General features: G+C 48.5%; 1 protein-coding gene across 8 annotated transcripts in view; it reads right to left on the reverse strand.

The window, feature by feature from the left end:
• Positions 1 to 14,054, reverse strand: part of LOC115932779 (sortilin-related receptor-like) — a 308,035-nt gene that overhangs the window by 196,075 nt on the left and 97,906 nt on the right. For all 8 annotated transcript variants that reach the window (XM_055365626.2, XM_055365612.2, XM_063699573.1 and 5 more), the window contains 2 exons: positions 5,951 to 6,097; positions 2,564 to 2,606 (listed from right to left, as the gene is read on the reverse strand). In XM_055365626.2, the coding sequence (XP_055221601.2) occupies positions 2,564 to 2,606; positions 5,951 to 6,097 (190 nt within the window). The remainder of the gene's footprint in view (positions 1 to 2,563; positions 2,607 to 5,950; positions 6,098 to 14,054) is intronic.

Here is a 14,054-nt window from a genome sequence, read left to right on the forward strand (position 1 = left end):
AACTGGAGGCAACTGTGTCCCTCAAGGCACATCTGGCAATGTCTGGAGCCATTTTTGGTTGCCAAAATTGGGGTGGACACTACTGTATCTAATGGGTAGAGTCCAGGGTTGCTGCTCAACATCCCACAGTGCACAGGACAGTCCCCAACCACAAAGAACAATGTGTCTCCAGATGTCAGTAGCGCCCAGGATAAAAAACCCCACACCAGGGGGCTGAGCTGAAGACGCTGAGACCATCTCACTCAGACCAGAGACGTGACAACTCCCAGGATCTCTTTATCATCTTCTATGCACCAGGTGCCGTGTCAAACGTGTCAAATGTTTAGGTGCCACTAAAGATACCTGAGCGCCTGCGAGGTGCCAGACACAGCTCACGCGGTATAACCGACGTTTACACACATTTAATCTTCTGACATTGGACTCTGGAGCCAGACTGTATGGGTTTGAATCCTGGGGCTACCACTTCGTACCTGGGTAGCCACAGGCAAGTTAGTTAACTTCTCTGTGCCTTCGTTTGTTTCTTTTTTGAGACAGGGTCTCACTCTGACACCCAGGCTGGAGTACAGTGGCATGATCATAGCTCACTATAGCCTTGAACTCCCGGGCTCAGCCAATCCTCCTGCCTCAGCCTCTCAAGTAACTAGGACTACAGGTGCACCACCATGCCTGGTGAATTTTTTAATTTTTGTAGAGATGAGGTCTCACTACATTACCCAAGGTGGTCTCAAACTCCTGGCCTCAAGCAATCCTCCAGCCTTGGCCTCCCAAAGTACTAGGATTATAGGTACGAGCCACTGCACCCAGCCTGTGCCTCACTTTTTCATCTGTAAAATACAGCTGTCAATCATGCAATCAACTTCAGAGGGCTGCGGTGGGGTGTCTATGAGGCAGTGCACACAGGGCACTTCTCACAATGCTTGGCACATAGCAGGTGCTCAGTAAATCTCAGTGAGGCAACACCCTATGGCCAGGAAGAGCATGGACTCTACCGATGGGCTGTAGGTGTGAATGCTGGTTCTTCTTTTCATCAGCTGTGCAATCTCTGGCAAGTTTCAGAGACCAGTTTCTTCATCTGGAAAATGGGGGTTTCCATCACCCTCCTCCAGGGGTACCATGGTGAGTAATGGACAAGTTGGGACATTGACATCCTTGGAACGGAATGTGCATGACAGAGGCTTTATAAGTGAACGTGTCACTGCACTTAGTGCCATTAATATTTATTATATTATTATTATTTTTTTTTTTTTTTTGAGATGAAGTCTCACTCTTTGCCCTGGCTGGAGTGCAGTGGCGCGATCTTGGCTCACTGCAACCTCCGCCTCCTGGGTTCAAGTGATTCTCCTGCCTCAGCCTCCTGAGTAGTTGGGATTACAGGTGCCCAACACCATGTCCAGCTAATTTTTGTATTTTCAGTAGAGACGGGGTTTCACCATGTTGGCCAGGCTGATCTCAAACTCCTGACCTCAAGTGATCCACCTGCCTCAGCTCCCCAAAGTGCTGGGATTACAGGTGTGAGCCACTGTGCCCGGCCTAATATTTATTATTAAGTGCCTAGAGAGATGGTTACAAACAACATCCCTGGCTCAGGGGGATGGGCTGGGAAACGATAAATTAACAAGCTACAAAACAAACAAACCTGCCAATAAAAATGCATGGCCAGGTGCAGTGGCTCACATCTGTCATCCCAGCAATTTGGGAGGCTGAGGCAGAGGGATCCTTGAGCCCAGCAGTTCAAGACCAACTTGAGGAACAAAGCAAGACCTTGTCTCTCCAAATAAAAAATTTAATATTGAAAAAAAAAAAAAGGCCAGGAGAAGTGGCTCATGCCTATAAGCCCAGCACTTTGGGAGGCTAAGGCAGGTGGATTGCTTGAGCTGAGGAGTTCGAGACCGGCCTGGACAACATGGTGAAACCCTGTCTCTACAAAACATACCAAAATATTATCCAAGTATGGTGCTGTGTGTGCCTGTAGTTCCAGCTACTTGGGAGGCTAAGGTCAGAGGATCACCTGAGCCCGCGAAATCAAGGCTGCAATGACAGCTGTGACTACGCCACTGCACTCCAGCCTGGGAAATGGAATGAGACCCTGTCTCCAAAAAAAAAAAAAATAATCCAAGTAACACTCAGCCAAAGAAAGGTACTTTTGTTTCCCTGATCTAGATAAAACTGAGGCTCAGACCTAAGTCTACACAGCTTGTGGGTGATGGAGGCTGGCCAGCCTCCAGAGTTCTCATTTAGCCCAGAATAGAATCAAGGTCAAAGCCTTGGAAAGTGACTCCCAGGGGGAAGCCTCAAGCAGCTGCTGCCCCTCAGCAAGAAAACAAAAATGCAAGTGCAAGTTCACCCTCCTGGGAAGTGTGAGACAGGACAGAAGCCCAGGAGGCCAGGCTTCCCTTCCCTTCTGCAGGCTCTGCAGAACCCTTGTCCCACGGGGTCTCGCAGACAAGCGGCTGGGCAGAGTCAAACCTGAGGGCAGCCAAGGGAAAGAAATGCAAGTAGGGAGGACCCAGTGGGAGATGGGAAGGCGGCCACTTCCAGAAGCCAGGACCGAACACACACATACCGTCTTTGACAGGCCGTCGCTCGATGCTGTCAGGTTCCAGCTCCTCATGGGAGAGAAAGATCCTCAGGCGTTTCAGGGAGACACTCGCATATACAGAGAGCAATGGCAGGGGAGAGTTATTTTTAAAAAGCATTTTTGCAAAACCAACCAAGGTTAACTTTCAAGGGTTTCCCCGGGTGTGGAGGGGCACACACCCTCCCTTATTTCTGAAGGTCCCACATTTCTTAGAACCAGTGTATACTTTAGAATTAAACAAAACAAAACAAAACAAGAAACAGGTTTTGGTTCTGCTTTGTGTTAAAAGCCCACAAAAGGTATTTCAGAAAAAATGGGCGAATGGCTGGGCACGGTAGCTCAAACCTGTAATCCCAGCACTTTGGGAGGCCGAGGCAGGCAGATCACTTGAGGTCAGGAGTTTGAGACCAGCCTGGCCAACATGGTGAAACCCTGCCTCAGCTAAAAAAAAAAAAATACATAAAATTAGCCTGGCGTGGTGGCACGCACCTGCAATCCCAGCTACTCGGGAGGCTGAGGCAGAAGAATCACTTGAACCTGGGAAGGCAGAGGTCGCAGTGAGCCAAGATCATGTCACTGCACTCCAGCCTGGGCGACAGACTGAGGCTCCATTTCAAAAAATAAATAAATAAAAATAAAAACAAAAGAAGAAAAGGGCAGAGGCCTGGTGGAAAAGGGACTCTGGAAACATAACAGCAAATTCAACAGAGCCAATTCAAACAGCCCAATGGGACAGGCATTTCTGAGATACTCCAGAAAACTTGGATATGGGCTGAGTATTATTGTAAAAACTTATTGTTAGTTTGCTTAGACATGATGATGGTATTACATTATGTAGAAAGAAATGCATGCTGAAATATTTGTGGGTAGAATGTAAGGGGTCTGAGATTTGCTTTAAAATTATTCGGCAAATAAAGGAAAGAATGAAGGGATAGATAGCAGAGTTTAGCATCAAAAACAAATGAAGGGAAAGAGGGACAAGGGAGGGATACTGAAAAAGAATGAGATAAATCAACTGTGGCAAAATGTTTTGGGTTTTTTTGTTTGTTTTTGAGACGGAGTCTCGCTCTGTCACCCAGGCTGGAGTGCAGTGGCGCAATCTCAGCTCACTGCAAGCTCCACCTCCCGGGTTCACAACATTCTCCTGCCTCAGCCTCCCGAGTAGCTGGGATTACAGGCGCCTGCCACCACACCTGGCTAATTTTTTTGTATTTATAGCAGAGACAGGGTTTCACCGTGTTAGCCAGGATGGTCTCAATCTCCTGACCTCGTGATCCACCCACCTCGACCTCCCAAAGTGCTGGGATTATAGGCATGAGCCACTGTGCTCAGCCTTGGTTTCTTTATTTGAGACGACAGAGTCTTGCTCTGTTGCCCAGGCTGGAGTGCAGTGGTGCAAACATAACTCACTGCAGCCTCAAACTCCTAGGCTCAAGCGATCCTTCTGCCTCAGCCTCCCATGTAGTCACTGCAGGCGTGCACCCCACACCCATTTTGTTATTTTTTGTAGAGTAGGGGTCTCATTGCCCAGGCTGATTTTGAACTCCTGGGCTGAAGCAATCCTACCACCTCAGCCTCCCACAGTGCTGGGATTACAGGTGTGAGCCACTGTGCCCAGCCAAAAAATGCCGACGTTGAATCTGAGTGATGTGTACACGGGGTTCATGTTGTATTATTTCCTTTCTTGGAGACTGAGTCTCACTCAGTCGCCCAGGCTGGAGTGCAGTGGTGCAATCTCAGCTCACTGCAACCTCGGCAACCTCCACCTCCCGGGTTCAAGCGATTCTCGTGTCTCAGCCTCCAGATTAGCTGGGATTACAGGCACCCACCAACACATCTGGCTAATTTTTGTATTTTTAGTAGAGACAGGGTTTCCCCATGTTGGCCAGGCTTGTCTCGAACTCCCGACCTCAGCTGATCTGCCTGCCTTGGTCACCCAAAGTGCTGGGATTGCAGGTGTGAGCCATCATGCCTGGCTTTTTTTTTTCTTTTTCTTTTTTTTTTTTTTTTTAATGCCAGCTTACAAGCTTTAAGCTATTCTACTTCTGTGTACACTTGACATTTTTCATAATAAAATGGATTTTTTTGTTTTGGACAAAGCCTGCAATCAGCGTTGTACTACCAAATTTTAAGGTTGATTTGCCTATGTAGTTAAAATGGAGTTTTCAAAAGGGATGTTCGCAATGCTCGGAAAAAGAATGTGAAAATAGTGCAGAAAAGTGACAGGAGCTTCCAGTAGTGCCCAAGTGTGACAAAATAGAAAGCCACCCCTCCTTACACAGTCAATGGCAGGAATTTTAGAGATTCTACAGGGTCTACATTGTTTTTAAAAAATAAAAACAAAAAACAAAAAAAAACAGGGTCTTACTCCCCTCACCCAGGCTGGAGTGTAGTGGTGTGACTATGACTCACTGCAGCCTCAGCTTCCCAAGATCAGCTGATCCTCCCACCCCAGCCTTCTGAGTAGCTGGGAGTACAGGGGCACACCACCATGCCTGGCTAATTTTCAAATATATATATATATATATATATTTTTACATACAGGGTTTTACCATATTGCCCAGGCTAGTCTCAAACTCCTGGGCTTAAGAGATCCACCTGCCTTGGCCTCCCAAAGTGCTGGGATTACAGGCATGTGCCATCATGCCCGGCTATAAGGTTGGGGTTTTTCTTTTTTTTTTTTTTTTTTAATTTTGAGACGGAGTTTTTGCTGTGTCACCCCGACTGGAATGCAATGGCACGATCTTGGCTCACTGCAACCTCTTCTCCTGGGCTCAAGCAATTCTCCTGCCTCAGCTTTCCGAGTAGCTGGGATTACAGGGACCCGCCACCACACCTGGCTAATTTTTGTATTTTTAGTAGAGATGAGGTTGCACTATGTTGGCCAGGCTGGTCTCGAACTCTTGACCTCAGGTGATCTACCCGCCTCAGCCTCCCAAAGTGGTGGGATTACAGGCATGAGCCACCGCGCCCGGCTGTAAGGTTGGGGTTTCTCAAAGCGTGGGTGGTCAAGACCTATCAGTGGGTTGTAAAATCAATCAACTCAGACAACAGCTACATTTTTGAAAAAAAGGATAGGAATGGCAGAGGAATAGGCTATAGAGTATTTCGGAAAGATTCTTCCAGAGCATGGGAAAGCCCTGCTGCATTAAACTTGATTCATATACTCAAGTGCGAGTTCTCTGTCAAGAAGTCAAATGCGTTTTCTTTCTTTCAGGCATGACCAGACAAAAGCATGGCAGCCTTTGTCCGGGCCTCATGGAGCCCGACCGGGAGTGTGATCTAGAGGCTGCGCTCGGGGGCGCTTCCATGCTTTTGTGGCCTAGAACCCCAAGGCCCCCTCTCGGAAGTCGCCCCAGCTTCTCCCTGTACCTGCACGATGCTGCTGATGACCATCGGAAGAATGTTCAGGGGAAACCGGAGGATGTTGAACAAGGCCAAAGACACGAAGGCTGTCTGGGCATCCAGGATGTTGTTCTCGTCAATGGTCACATAGACGGCAAACGTGCACAGGGCCACCTGCAAGCAGAACGCCCAGTGCTGACTGCTGTGCCCTGAGGGAGAGTCATCACCCTAGGAGCAGTGACAGGCCCTAGAGACGTGCTCGGGCCCTCCCCAGGTGGCCACAACTGACCAGCTGCTGGAGCTCATGGAAAAACCTGGGGCAGTATCTGGAACATAGCAGGTGCTCACTAAACACTCTGGGAATGAACTGGATAAATCAACGACCAGGAGCCGAAAGAGCCGGCCTCTCCCATCAACTTTCTCGGCGATGTACTAGAGGGGCATTCTTAGTATTCGTCAAAAGCACCAAGCACAATCCCCAAGCCAGGCCTTTGCCCCTGCCATTTCCTCTGCCTGAAACCATCTTCCATCTAGGTGGCCACCTGACTCCTCCCTCTCACCATTCAAGGGAGCTGCCTCTCCCACTCTACCCAAATAGCCCTGCCATCTGGCCATCGGCCCATGTATTTTCAGGGTCTCAGCACTGCCATTTCATTGTCACTTCCTGGAAGGTTATACAGCTTAAAAATAAAAACCATACACTTTGCCATATTTCTGCTGTGGGACCCTGGTTGAGTTATTTCACCTCTCCAGGCGAGCCCCTATTTTCTCATCTATAAAATGGAAGTCATGATAGGCTTTTAAGGGCTGTTGGCACTTATGTAGGGTGCTTATTTGCACAGGGCCCAAGCACAGTAAAACTCAACAGATGGCAGCTGTTTTTCTTTCTTGTTAGAAGATTTGGTCCAAATTCCCTAGATCATTCTTCCAAGGAATCTATTAATGTGGTCACACAAGCGAGAGCCCGGTCCCACGGGAAGCCAGAGCTGGTTCGTGTTCTGGCTCTGACATTAACAAGACAGATGACGCTGAGCCATGGCACAGAAATTTTCCAGGCTCCGATGTCAAGAGGGAGGCAAGGTGCTCGAAACGACAGGGACACATGATCCCTGGGTGCAGTGGTGCAATCATGCATGGCTCACCACAGCCTCGACCTCCCGGGCCCAAGCATTCCTCCCACCTCAGCCTCCTGAGCAGCTAGGACTACAGGCGCATACCACCATGCCCGGCTAATTTTTTTATTTTTGTAGAGACAGGGTCTCCCTATGCTTCCTAGGCTGTTCTCGAACACCTGGGCTCAGGCCATCTGCCTGCCTCGGCCACCTAAAGTACTGGGATTACAGGCATTAGCCACTGCACCCATCCTGGCTCCCATCTTCTAAGCGGTAACGCAACACTGGCATCTTACCTAAAGATACTTTTTTTTTTTTTTTTGAGACACAGTCTCATTCTTTTGCACAAAATGGAGTGCAGTGGTGCGATCGCAGTTCACCGCAACCTCTGCCTCCCAGGGTCAAACGATTCTCATGCCTCAGTCTCCAAGTAGCTGGGATTATAGGTGCCCACCACCATGCCCAGCTAATCTTTTTCTATTTTTCTTAGTAGAGATGGGGTTTCGCCATGTTGGTCAGGCTGGTCTTGAGCTCCTGGCCTCAAGTGATCCGTCTGCCTCGGCCTCCCAAAATGCTGGGATTACAGGTATGAGCCACCATGCCCAGCCCAGAGATATTCTTTACTCAAAAGGGTCTACATGTATCTACATGATAGACTTCTCAACCATAAAAAGGAGTGAAATTCTTATACATGCTAAAACATGGATAAACCTTGAAAACATCACGCTAAGAAACCAGTCAGATGGCCAGGCGGGGTGGCTCACACCTGAAATCCCAGCACTTCGGGAGGCTGAGGCGGGCGGATCACCTGAGGTCAGGAGTTCCAGACCAGCCTGACCAACATGGAGAAACTCCGTCTCTACTAAAAATACACAATTAGCCAGGAGTGGTGGTGCATGCCTATAATCCCAGCTACTCAGTAGGCTGAGGCAGGAGAATCGCTTGAACCTAGGAGGCAAACGTTGTAGTGAGGCAAGGTCATGCCATTGCGCTTCAGGTGGGCAACAAGGGAGAAACTTAGTCTGAAAAAAAAAGGAACAGTCAGAAAAGGACACCTGTTGTTTGATTCCATTTATATGAAATGTCCACAGTAGATAAACAGAGACAGACAGAAAGCAGATTACTGGTTGCCTGGGATGGAATGGAAGATTTGGGGAGCAAGTGGTAACAGGTACAGGGCTTCCTTTTGGGGTAATGAAAATGTCCTGGAATTAGTGGTGACTGTCTATCATTTATACAAAAAACCCACTAGGTGACCTTCACACCACCTACACAAAAACCCACTGGGTGAGCATCACACCACCTACACAAAAAAACCACTGAATTGCACACTTTTAAATGGTGAATTATACCTCCATTAAAAAAATAAATTTCGATAGGCATGGTAGCCCATGCCTGTAATCCAAATGCTTTGCGAGGCAGAGGAGGGAGGATCACTTGAGGCCAGAAGTTTGAGCTGAGCCAGGGCAAAAAAGCAAGGCTGTGTCTCTACAAAATTTTTTAAAAAATAAGCCAGGTGGCTGGGCTCAATGGCTCATGCCTGTAATCCCAGCACGTTGGGAGGCCAAGGCAGGTGGATCACCTGAAGTCAGGAGTTCAAGACCAGCCTGTCTGACAGGGCAAAACCCTGTCTCTACTAAAAATACAAAAATTAGCCAGGTGTGGTGGTGCGTGCCTGTAGTCCCAGCTACCAGGGAGGCTGAAGTAGGAGAATCACTTTAACCCAGGAGGTGGAGGTTGCAGTGAGCCAAGATTGCACCATTGCACTCCAGCATGTGTAACAGAGCAAGACTCAGTCTCAAAACAATAATAATATTAATAAATAAGTCAAGCATAGTGGCATGCACCTGTAGTCCTAGCTAGTAGGGAGGCTGAGGCAGGAGAATCATTTGAGCCCAAGAGGTCGAGGCTGCAGTGAGCTATGACCGTGCCCCCGTACCAGCCTGGGTAACAGAGCGAGGCCCCCATCTCTAAACAAGTAATATTTTAAAAAGTACCTCTCCAAAGTCAACCTACTTTTTAGTATAGAAGTCAAAGTGCTGACTCAGATCCCAAGGCCCAGCTGATTTGTAAAGTCCCTTCCCTGTACCTCATTTGGCCTCATCTGTCACTCTCCCCTCACTCCCACTGTTTCAGCCTCCATGGTTATCCCACCTACGAACGGGCACAGTAATGCCCCAGGGTCTTTGCACATGCTCTTGCTACTCCCTGGTTGGCCTCTTTACCTCCATCAAGTCTTTCCTCAAGTGTCACCTTCTCAGTGAGCTTGGACCACCCTACTTAAAACTGCAAGCCGCCCTTATTACAAAGATCTGACTCTTTTCTTTCTGTAGCACTTAGGATGGCTTTCTCTAGCACTAGGATTTATTTATTGTGCCTGTTTTTCCTTGTCTGTTTCTCTCCATGAAAATGAATGTTCCATGACTGGAGATTATTACCTGTAGTATTCACTGCTGTATTGTCAGAGCCTAGGACAGAGCCCAGATCATGGTGCTCAGTGAATGTCTGCTGGGTAGATGATGGATGGGTGGGAGTGGATAAATGGGTGGGGACAGGGTAGGTGAATTTGCCTGAGGGCAGAAGAGCACATCACAGGTGTCTCTTCAGCAGTGAAGCAAACCAGGCCTCAGGCATCTCACCACCAAAACGTACCAGCCCCCTTGGTGAGCCAAGTACCAATCGATGCTGGCTGCTGGCAGCACAGGACACACACAGAGAGGAGACAGGACAACATCATGCGGCCCCTTTCAGGTCCATGGTCCTGGCTTCTCCAGAAGGAGGAGGTCATCTAGCCATCCACCCCTCGGTTGTTAACTGAGCAACCATCACGCGCTGGGGACTGAGGTGGGCTTGGCAACCCTGAGACGCACAGTCTAGTGGAAGCACAGGCTTTAACAGGTTCCCTACAGGCCGTGTTTGGAAATCCGAAGAGGCTGGTAGGACGGGCACAATGACTGGGGCTCCAGGCAGCAGGAGACTGGAGTTCGCCTTTTAATAGGCGAGGGTCTAGGGTGCAAAAGCCCTTCATACACAGTGAGGAGCACCTGTCCCCTAGGTGCCTTTTCTGAGAAACGTGGAAAACCAATGAATGGAACCCCTACACTCCAGCCCACCCCCTAAAAATCCTGATGCCCTGTGTGCAGTTATCTGCTCTTCCTGCCTACCTGGCATCTATTACTCTGTTTATGGCAACATGCAATTTTCTCTGGGGGAACTGAACTTCTCCCAGTGTCAACCTATGAGCTTCAGCCACAGATGAACCTCCTCCCTCACCCCCTACCTTGGCCCGAAGCTCTGAAAAACATGACCTAGCCCTGGCTGACCCAAGCATCCTATCTCCCTGGCCTCAGTGACTGGCTCAGGAAGAAGCATGTGATCGACCACAACCAATGAGACTCAATCTCATAGCTTTGCAGGAAATATTAGGGGAAAAGAGTAAGATTCTCTGTTCACAGGGGTTGCTGAGGTGACAGGATGATCAGGAAACTGCCAGCTAATAAAGAAACCACCATCAAGAAAGCAGAGTTGAGAGTCAGAGACGTTGTTATTCCCAACAGTATCCTGGGAACTCCTAGATCCAGCCATGCCTGGAACCCCATTCATGCTTAAAAGTCTTTTTCTAGACTTTTTAGTTTTGTGACTCAAAAATCCCCCTCTTCTCTTACTCTAGTTGATTTAAGCTAGGTTTCTGTTATTTGCAAGACAGTTCCTAATTAATATGATTTATTTCAACCTCTCATTCATTCATGTATTTATTCATTTACCTACATACATTTACAGACCATGAACTATTTGCCAAGGTCCCTATGCTTTGCTGGTACAAGCACAAAATGACAAGGTCTGACTGGGCGTGGTAGCTCACACCTGCAATCCCAGCACTTTGGGAGGCCGAGGTGGGCGGATCACTTGAGGTCAGGAGTTTGAGACCAGCCTGGCCAACATGGTGAAACCCCATCTCTACTAAAAAGACAAAAAATTAGCCGGGTGTGGTGGCGCACACCTGTAATCCCAGCTTTTCGGGAGGCTGAGGCAGGAGAATCAGCTGAACCCGGGAGGTGGAGGTTGCAGTGAGCTGAGATTGTGCCATTGCACTCCAGCCTGGGTGGCAGAATGAGACTCCGTCTCAAAAATACAGAAATGTATAAATATATAAATAAATAAAATGACATGGTCGTGGCCGTGTCTCCATGGACCCTAGGATATGATCAGCAGAGAACTACAGGACAGATCATTACCATAGAGAATGATGAATTATTCTAACAAAGGGAGATTCAGGGTAAACAGAAGGCAAGAAGCTCACAAATCATCCAAGACAGAGAATGTTAAATATTGACGGCTGCCTGGCGATGCTATTTTAGGAAAGTGCATTAGGTGGACGTGGTAAATGCCAGGTTTGCCATTCCAGAAAAACAGTCCCATCAGTCCCTGGATGGCATCCCTGGCCTTCCCCGGCCTCTGTGTTCCATCACACCTCCCGCTGGGTAAACACCTCATCGTCTTTGAAGCACAGGAATGCACACCAGTGGAAAAAACACTCAGGCACCTTCCAGGGGAACTGAAGGCCACGTATTTTATCCTAATGTAGTCAGAGGCTTCGATGCCTCGGCCAGGACAAGGTCTCTCCAGCTGACACCCAGGCCCATCTGTTTCTTGCCAAATAGCTCAACAAACTCTGTCTCTGGAAACTCCGGGAAACTAAATGGCAAGAAAGGTCAAGAAAAGGTTAAGCCGGTAGCCGGGTTCAGTATTTCACATCTGTAATCCCAGCTACTCCAGAGGCTGAAGCAGGAGGATCGCTTTAGCTCAGGAGTTAGAGGTTGCAGTGAGCCGTGATCAAGCCACTGTACTCCAGCCTGGGCAGCAAAAACAAGACCCTGTCTCTTTGAAAAAGAAAGAAAGAAAGAAAAAAGACAAGAAAAGCCAGTCCTGCTCTTAAGCATCTTCTGCTGTGGTTTCCTAATGGGGAACAGGGCAAGAAGTGATACGCAAAGTTTGCTGACAGCCTGGAAACTGTGGGTTTTGCCAACGAATCCAATGTGCAGAGCAAAAAGCTGTGAGAACACGCTGCCCATCCCCTCCTAAGCGGGACACAAGGCACAGACCAAACCTCATCACCAGCACCCTCTGGCTTGTATCTTTTCCTCTAAGACAAGGCCTTTCAAAATGCCATCAAGTCCAGGTGCAGTGGCTCATACCTACAATCCCAGCACTTTGGGAGACAGAGGCAGGCGGATTGCTCGAGCTCAGGAGTTTGAAAACATCCTCGGCAACAAAGTGAGACCCTGTCTCTGCAAAAATTACAGAAATTAGCTGGGCATGGTGGTGTATGCTTGTAGTCCCAGCTGCCTGGGAGGCTGAGGTTGGAGGATCACTGGAGCCTGGGAGGCAGAGGTTGCAGTGAGCCAAGATCATGTCACTGCACTCCAGCTTCGGCGGCAGTGTGAGACCCCATCTCAAAAAAAAGAAAAAAAGAAGAAAAAAGCCATTTTGTATGGATTTATGTATGACTCTATCACTTGTATAAAAGTAAAGTAAACAGAATCAAGTAACCATAACTACATGTATGACATGTATCCACCATTACAGTGATACAGACATGGACTCTGGAAAAACACAAGAAACATGGAGAGAGGAAAGCAAGGTGACTGGTGTTAGGAGGAAGGGCTTGGGCCTTTCACTATGGACTGTGGTTCTCAACTGGGAGAATTCTGTCCCCCAAGGGGACACTTCGCAATGCCTGGAGCCATTTTCCATTGTCACCACTGGGAAGAAGAGGGAGAGGTACGACTTAGCATCTGGCAGGTAGAGGCCGCAGATGCTGGGAAACATCCTGCAATGTGCAGTCCAGGCCCTACAACACAGGGACAAAGGATGACCTGTTGGCGAATGTCAGCAGGCTGAGGTGGCCACGTGCGGAGAAGTCCGGCTGTATGAATACCATCTGGTGCAGCTTTAATTATGTTTCACCATATGCAAATACATTACTTCCTACTTTATAAAGTAAGACCCACCGGGCATGGCAGCTCACACCTGTAATCCCAGCACTTTAGGAGGCCGAGGTGGGTGGACCACTAGAGGCCAGGAGTTTGAGACCAGCCTGGCCAACATGGCTAAACCCCATCTCTACTAAAAATACAAAAAATTGGCTTGGCATGGTGGCATGCGCCTATTAATCCCAGCTACTCGGACGCTGAGGCAGGAGAATTGCTTGAACCCTGGTGAAACCCCGTCTCTACTAAAAATACAAAACTTAGCTGGGCATGGCAGTAGGTGCCTGTAATCCCAGCTACTCTGGAGGCTGAGGCAGGAGAATCACTTGAACCCAAGAGGCGGAGATTGCAGTGAGCTGAGATCGTGCCAATGCACTCCAGCCTCGCGAGACAGCAAGACTCCTTCTTCTCAAAAAAAAGGAGAGTCTAGGCGCGGTGGCTCACGCCTGTAATCCCAGCACGTTGGGAGGCCAAGGCAGGTAGATCACTTGAGGTCAGGAGTTCGAGACCAGCCTGGCGAACATGACAAAAACCCATCTCTACTAAAAATATTAAAATTAACAAGGCATGGTGGTGCATGTTTGTAATCCCAGCTAGTCGGGGGGCTGAGGCAGGAGAATTGCTTGAACTGGGAGATGGAGGTTGCAGTGAGCTGAGATGGCACCACTGCACTTCAGCCTGGGTGACAGAGCGAGACTCAGTCCCAAAAAAACAAAAAAAGAGAGAGTTCATCAATGCACCCAGGTAAAGTCAAGGTATTGGAGTGTAAGAAGAATGCAATGTACAAGGCAGAATGCAGGGGCACTGGAGCTGGAAGTGATCTTAGGGAACATGGAGTTACAGAAGGGCAACAAGATGTCATTTCTTGCTCAACTCTAGGCCACTGGCACCAGTCACCTGGAGGACTGCTTGAACATAACTCATTGGGAAAGAACCCCATGAGTGACTGTGGGTGTCTGCCGTGGGCATGAGGAAGGAGGACAGGGCCCAGTATTTGACATGCTTGGAATCTAACCCCTTCATTTTCCA

The sequence above is a fragment of the Gorilla gorilla genome, chromosome 18 (assembly GCF_029281585.2).
Source record: "Gorilla gorilla gorilla isolate KB3781 chromosome 18, NHGRI_mGorGor1-v2.1_pri, whole genome shotgun sequence".
NCBI classification, from domain to species: domain Eukaryota; kingdom Metazoa; phylum Chordata; class Mammalia; order Primates; family Hominidae; genus Gorilla; species Gorilla gorilla.